Source organism: Danio aesculapii, chromosome 1 (genome assembly GCF_903798145.1).
Source record: "Danio aesculapii chromosome 1, fDanAes4.1, whole genome shotgun sequence".
Classification (NCBI taxonomy): Eukaryota; Metazoa; Chordata; class Actinopteri; order Cypriniformes; family Danionidae; genus Danio; species Danio aesculapii.
The window spans coordinates 59,944,171-59,952,211 of record NC_079435.1 but is presented as its reverse complement, the minus strand read 5'-3'; the positions used below and the strand labels follow the sequence as shown (position 1 = coordinate 59,952,211).

The window sequence follows — 8,041 nt, the reverse complement described above, 5'->3', positions numbered from 1 at the left end:
AGGCGCAGAAGGCCCCTACTGGCCCATATCTATCAGCTAATAACCACTGATAACGCCCATTCAATTGAGTAATGACAATCGAAGCGGGTGATGTGTTTTGATGTTTGTGGTGTTTCCAACATCTGTTGCTGAACACAGATGGACGTCGATGCAAAAAAATGCAACAAAAATATTGTACTGTGACCCAATGCCCTGCCGATTCCCATGTTGCCATAAATGCTTTGACTCTTACTGTACGCACGATTCGAGAGGGAGATTTATTATGAGCAAAAGACAAGCGTGTTTTATTTTTAATGCTGTTTCTCTGTGCATTGATTAGCCTGTCTAAGTTTAAGACAAGCAATTATTTTCAAAGTGATCCTTTTATTCATGAAGTATGCATTCATTTTATTTAAAATAAACAGTAAATGCATTTACATCGTCACTAAATATTTTAATTAAAATAAATGCTGTTCATTTGACATCTGTTTATCGGCAAATCCAGAAAAATCGAATAATGTGTCAGATTTTAAGCAAAATATGGAGCAATACAGCTGTTGTCAACATAGATATAAATTTGAGCAGCAAAATACCATACTAGAAGGAGAATAACTTAAGAATGATGTGACACTGAAGACATATGAGTGCATGAAATTCAACATTGCATCATATATATATATATATAGGTCACGTGGTGGAGAGTCACAAAACACAAAAATCCAAGTGCAGCAATTTATTTTGACAAAAACAAAAGGGTTCCTAATCTAGCACAGGAACTAAAAACAAGATACAAAATTCTAGAACTGAGACCAGACAAAAGAACTAACAAAAAATCCCAAAATAGGCGACTACAAAAACAGGGTAGGAATGTTAACAAAAAACAAACAAGAATCCAAGATTAAGCAAACACAAAACTAGATAACCAAACAAACATACCAGGCATGAGGGGCTAACAAAATCCTAAGGCAACTAAAACACAAGACAAAAGGGTTTATAAAGACAGAGCTAATTTAACAAACAAGAAACAGCTGAAACAGAATACAATCAGAAGTGCAAAGGATTGTAGGAAATTAAGTTAAACTACAAAACAAGCTAGTGCCCTCAAGTGTCCAAAAGAGGGCACTGCAACATGTGACAATATATATATATATATATATATATATATATATATATATATATATATATTATATATATATATATATATATATATATATATATATATATATAACAGAGAAGGTTATTTTAAATTGTAGTAATGTTGCAGTATTTTTGGGAGTATTTATGATCTCTTTGAGCTGTTTCTGAATGAACTATGCTAAAAGCATGCCCATTACCTGTGCATCCTTTTTACTTTTCACCTGAGAAGCCTAAAAACTAAGTCAATCTTTCTTGGGACTTTTTATTTCGAGACACTAAAGTACAAAGAACTAGCTCACAACCACTACATTAACAATAAATAGCATGCACATCCCTCGCTCATGTCGTATCTGCATCATCTCGATCTACAAATAAACCCTTAAACAGCGTTACTCCATGCAGATGCCATGTAGAATCTAAATCAGATCAAGCTTGATGTCCAGTGCACCATTACTAACATCAGGATGCTGTTCTGTGTTTGTTTGTTTGTGCAGATCATCTTGAAGTAAATCACCGAAGAGGAACGGGGTGTCAGGAAGCTGCTCTGAGAAACCCAAAAAGCCCCCCGTGTAAATACGACCTGCCCTATCCTTTAGAACTACAGCAACCTGCATGCTAAAGCGAAATACGATAGCAAGCCACTACACCACACACACACACACCTGTTATGCTCGGAAAAGTGATTCACCTGGTTACTTTAAAGATGTAAAAATAAGAGATAAGAAATATATATATATATATATACATACATATGTATATATATGTATAGATTAATATGTTAATGTACAGCACGTTTCATAGAGGCATAAGTGAGCTTCATCTGAATGATCGGTCACCTGTCGGATAATGTGTATTTTTCTCCCATGTTTGAAATGAAATGCACAATGAGTGGGCGACGAAAAAGACACACACACACACACACACACATATATATATATATATATAGACACACTTGGTTTGCACTGTCAGAAATAGTGCTTAATATTAAGTGCTTGATTGTCTTGAACGGGAGGACGTCTCCTGAAGAGTTTGTCTTAAACATCCCCATGCACCCTCCGGATAGGGGAAAGAGGGATCGCTTGAGTTTTCTTTTTTAATTTCTCTTCAATACTCAAAACCAACACCGAATGTCACATGGCGGACAAAAAGAAGATTGTCTACTGGTCAAGAAAATAAATAAAACTTCCTCGAGTTCCTCCTCCTTGGACTTGAGCCGAAGCGGGAACGATTGGATTCGCTGTGCTTCATCGGCCAAAGAAAGGTTTACAACGACACCAAGCTCAAAACAGTCAGTGTCAGAAGTGCGAATGTGGCAAACCGCGTGCCATGCAAACCCGTTATTGTCTGCGTCTCTGCTAAAGGACTGCTTTTCTTTTGTTTTTAAATGGACGGTGAATGATTTCGATGTGTCTGTGGAAACACTGGCCATCAGGGAGTCGACTCTGGCTTCTATCCCGTGCCAAGGGCTTACATTAAACTGGAGAGCTGCTGTAAAAAAAAAAAAACAGACTCTTTGAAACGGACTTCTCCAATTTGTACGAGACCTCATGGTCCCGATCACATGGTGCCCAGTGAGTGGAAAATGCGACGACGATGGGAAGGAGGAGGCGCAAAACGTTGCAGTAGACGATCTTTGACTTGTTCTGAATGGAGGGCGCTACGCTCTCGCCGATAATCCTGTTTTATTTGATAAACAGTAGAAGTGCCTAAAATATATATTTTACACAGCGAGCATCTTGAGAAGATGACTTTATGTAGGGTTGGGGGTTATAAACACAAAAACAAAGCTCCCGAAATGATCTTGGCCAGAAAAGAGACACACACACACACACACACACACAAAACAAAAAAAAAGAGCATTTCATGCACATCACTGTCTGTATCATTACACAACATCGATGTTGCTAGAAATTGGAAAGGCAGAATGTTAGTACAATGTTAGTAGTGGACATTGGAAATGTAAGGATCTTCGTCAGGGTGAGCTCAATGTCTGTAACGTGTGACGTTTTGAATTTGGATTGTCATAGCGGTGTGTACTTAAGCAGTTTTGTTGTCGAACCGTTAACAACTCGTCTGTCGTTTTCTTACTATATAACATCTAACAGTTATTATTATGATTATTATTATTATTATTATTTACATGTTGTTTTAACCTGGAATAAGTGCACACGGCCTTCTCATCCTCGCTGATTTCTGACGGGCGTGTGTTTGTGCGTGCATGAATGCATGGAGTGTGTTCGCGATTCAATCAGAACCATCATGTGTTTTCATGGTGCTCGATTAACACAGACAATCCACAAAGAGACGTTTGGTTTGGCAGGACAACAAAAACGGCACTGGTCTTAGCATTTTCTCTTTAAATTCACCTTGTTTTTCTCTCTAAGGGCAAAAGTTACAGTTTTAATGTAATTTTTGAAGTGGAAAGTGATTTAAATATGTTTATCGTCATATTCTGTTCATCCTATTTTTTCGTTTTGTTGAATACTAGAACACAGAACAATGGTGTAACCTATTTTAAAAATGAATGTAATTTATTAAGCCGGGCTTAGCTATGCGCGTTTGTCCACGGTGACGGCGGCCTCGGCCAATCAGGAGATCTCTCGTTCGGGACGTCGCGTCGTAGCACAAGCCAGGCTATAGAACAGCTTGTGTTATGTAAAAATGTTTATTGTATAGGTAATGTTTTACCAAAAAAAAACGAAATAAAAAAACATAAAAACGAAACACACACAAAAAAAAGCTAAAATATAAAAAAATAAATACAATTTTCCGTAGTATGATAGTTCTTTCTTAATAATATTAAGTTGTTGCTGTGGCAACCTAAAGTTGCGCATACTAAATTTTGGTATTTTTGTAAATGACGTAATTGTTAAGTTGATTCTTTCGTTCGTTCTTTGATTTGATTTGATTTGTTTTTTTCCTAGAGCACTGTAAAACGTTAGATTGTAAAGCAGATATTGGAACATTTCCTATTTTATGTCAAGATTATATTACCAAGAGATTTTTCGGTAGCATTTAATGGCCTCCTTATCGGTGTAACATTTAAGATAGTAGTAAATACTCACCAGTTACAATAGTGTGACGTAACTTAAGAAACTACAAGAATAGTGTTCGGTGCCCCCTTTTAGATTGACAAAGGATCTCAAGTACTTTTTTTAATATCTATATATCTCTCTCTCTCTATATATATATAAATATATTATTTATGAAAGTTGTCCTGGTTTGTTCAACAACTTAAACGAGTTGCACTTTGATTTCATGTAAGTGTAGGATGTTCATTTCAAACCGATGCACAGTGAATATGGTATGGCAACAACACAAATCAATGACGGTTGTTTAATTGCTTTCGTTTAACCAGAACTAAATATTCAGTACGCATCTTGCATGGTATTTTATGTCAAATTTAAGAACTTATTTTCAATTTAACCTGAGAAAAGTACAAAAAAAAATGAATTAAATATATTGAATGTTTCTGTCTACACTATAGGAAGTAAAATAAAGATATCTGCACATGTGATGAGAGTAAAGTGTCCTCGATTTGGGGTTTCTAACACCCTATGAGATGAGAGAGAGAGAGTGAGTTGCGGGGACAAAATAAACTCTAGTTGACTGATGGTGATAAAGCACTTTGGAAATCAGTTGATATACTGAGCAGACACAGCGTATCCAAACACTTTGCCTTACCTTTAGTCCATCGTTTATAAGCTTTTGTGTTTCAGAGCTATTAATATGTACTAGGGTGTCAACAGGTCTCACCTCATTTATATACATATATAACTATTCTATACCTATAACTATAAGACATGTAAGAGTTTTTGTATGATTCTTATTTTAAAGCATTGTCACTGAGAGGCCCGGAGGTGTTTTTTTTCAATGCCCTTTCCTGATTGTGACGAAACGCCACGGCGTTCGCTGGGGGATTGTGGGATTTTACGCTGTTCTGCTTGACTTCCATCAGTAATGCAGTAGCCCATCCACACACACACACATGCACACATACATTCACAGAGATGATACCAGAAGAAAACGATAAACCAAGCCCTCTTTGGATGATATTAGTTTTCATGTAACCATTTTAAATGTTTTATTTGTGCATATATATTATGTGCTATTTTATGTCATATAGTCAAATGTTTTTGGTTCCAGAAAAATAGTGTAAAATCTATTGAGACAAAATGAATAAAGAAAGAAAAAAAGGACGGACGTGGGATTTATTGTCTTTGTGTTTGTGCAATGGTTTGTCATTGTGGGTTGCATGCATTTTACTAACAGCTAAAGTGAAAAATGCATCTAAATATTTACTCCTGAAACTGTTATTTGAATATGATTACGCATGACTGTTACAGTGATATCATTCAGTTCGTTGAACAGCTGAGAAGTGATTTGGTTTCAGGTTTACACTCTAGTTATGATATGGAGTTGTGAAACTAAAGATTCAAACCTAAAATCTTGTCATTCATTTTCCTTCGACTTAATCCCGTAATTCACCACAGCGGAATGAACCGCCAACTTATCCAGCATATGTTTTACGCAGTGGATGCCCTTCCAGCTGCAACCCAATCCTAGGAAACACCCATACACTCTCATTCTCACACACACACACACACACACACTATGGCCAATTTCAACCCAGGCTCATTCTGAGAACGTAGTCTCGTGGACGTTTCTGGAGACTGCGAAATACGTCCCAGGAGGTACGTATTTTGCAGTTTTTGTTTTCGCGAATCCGCGAGAGGCTGCTGTGCACGCTATTTCCCGCGCCGTTCTCGCGTAAACCCGCTAGAGGCCGCTGTCGAACGGCCTTCCGCCTGTCTGCCTGGATGACAGAATGATTGACCGTGCGACCGGCCAATCGGCTGACCCACCCTCCTCCATCCCTAAACCCAACCAACGACGATTCACAAAAGCCGTCCAGAAAAAGAAAAGCCCTCGTCTGATTTTTACCATGTTTTCGGATTTTGATCACATTCTCACCCTGTGATGAACTTGTTTGCTTCATTTTTTGGATTTTGTTTTTGTTTTCTTACCTGATTTCTGGAACTGCTCTTCCCCGGACTCGAACCCGGTCGTCGTCGTGGTCAGCCCCTCTCTGCGCCTCGAGTCCGCCAAAGTACACAAAGAGCTAACCGGACAAACTGGTTGCAGCGGGAAAGCCCCCCACACGGAGGCGAGAGGCCGGCCGGCAAGCGCCGAAAGGAGCGGCGTCACACCGCCCCGCAGCGTTCGCTTAAAAAAATGAAATGCAGCCGTACATACCCCCGGCTACATATTTCGCGGTCTCCAGAAACGTCCACGGGACTACGTTTTCAGAATGAGCCGGGTTGGCCAATTTAGTTTCTTCAATTTACCCATAGAGCATGTGTTTGGACTGTGGGAAAAACCGGAGCGCCCGGAAGAGAACATGCAAACTCCACACAGAAATGACCACTGCGTAAACTTGAACCAGTGTCCTTCTTGCTGTGAGGAGACAGTGCTAACCACTGAGCCACCGTATAACCCAAAATCCTAATACTGTATAATATTAAATCATGCTGTTGTTTCAAACCTGATTGTTTACGTTCATGTTGCTGTTGTTTATTTTAATTGATTTATTTCTTTCAGTTCAGTTCATCTTTATTTCTCCAGCACTTTTACTATGTAGATAAGTTTAAACGGTCTCAGTCCAGTTTTGAAGCTTGAAAGCCGTAGTTCAATGCTAAGTGAACACAATTATGTGTTGCATGGAAGAGCAAACGTCCTTTTCTGTAACACTTTAGGTCACAATCCATGCTAATTTCTGCCTACTATTAAAATATGAACTGTTCATTAGTAGTCATACAGGGTGTCCGTGACAACGCAGGCTCATTCTGGAAACGTACCTCTATATACATTTCTGGAGATCGTGAAATAAATCCCAGGAGGTATGTTTTTTTTTTTTTTTGCAGTTTTTGTTTTCGTGGATCCGTCAGAGGCCGCCGTGTACGATTTTTCAGATCTCATATCTCTCTCGTGAGTGCCATTCGCGCCTGCTGTTCTCACGTAAGTCCACAAGAGGCCGCTGTCGACTGACTGACTGACTGACCGATCGACTGACTCACCCTCCTCCCTCTCTAAAACCAACCAGTGCGTTTGCGGCGGATCTGTGTGAACGGCTGCGCAGTTGTACAAATCTACATTTGTTGACAGATTGGGCTACTTATCAGAATTAACAGGAATTATCGACCCGACAATATTTAATAGGATGAACATTTTTTAGTCTTACGCAGAATACTTATACATATAAATACATTTAGATCATTTACTTTAATCGTTACTATTCAGGGATGTCCCGATCAGTTATTTGATTTAGAGTATCTACCGATACCGAAACCCAATCTGATACTTCTATAATACATAAGAATAAAGACTGAGGAAACAGATCCAGAATTTTCCTTGTTTTTAATTTATTTCACCTTATTTTAATATTCAACAACTTTGTTAACAGCTTGTTGATAGCTTGAACAATACAGTAATAAATAACATCAATTCTTCACTTTTGGACTTTAGTGCAACAGTAAATATAAACAATAAATCTAATATAAAAACAAACATCACCCCAACTTAAAATATCCAGCAGGCTATCCCAAGTTTGCATATCTCACAGTTTGCTATGGCAATGTTGTCGTCATCAACTTTATAATACCTCCAGACCACAGGCACACTCGCGCTTTCCTTTTCAAGCTGCTTCCGTATTCTACTTCTACTTTAACCAATAGCATCTCTGCAACAAAGTGATGTCATGCTGCACACGTTGCTGTTTCTGTGTGAAGCCAAGAAAGAGGTCTAACTCTGTGCCACCGCATAACTATAGATGTTAATAATAATGAAATATCTAGAACAGAACAGAAGAAGCCGTTACTAACTCACCAACATCACTTTAGAGCTAGTGTCTGAATGATTCTCTAGT

At 38.4% G+C, this 8,041-nt stretch overlaps 1 protein-coding gene across 10 annotated transcripts in view; it reads left to right on the top strand.

The window, feature by feature from the left end:
- The window catches only part of mbnl2 (muscleblind-like splicing regulator 2), a 125,981-nt gene extending 123,032 nt beyond the window's left edge, over positions 1-2,949 (top strand). For 9 of the 10 annotated variants that reach the window (XM_056463411.1, XM_056463403.1, XM_056463392.1 and 6 more), the window contains one exon: positions 1,611-1,722. In XM_056463411.1, the coding sequence (XP_056319386.1) occupies positions 1,611-1,625 (15 nt within the window). In that variant the 3' untranslated portion in view covers positions 1,626-1,722. Of the gene's footprint in view, positions 1-1,610 lie in introns of all 10 variants that reach the window. The other variant, XM_056463367.1, reaches the window with a different exon arrangement.
- Positions 2,950-8,041: the final 5,092 nt, after the last annotated feature.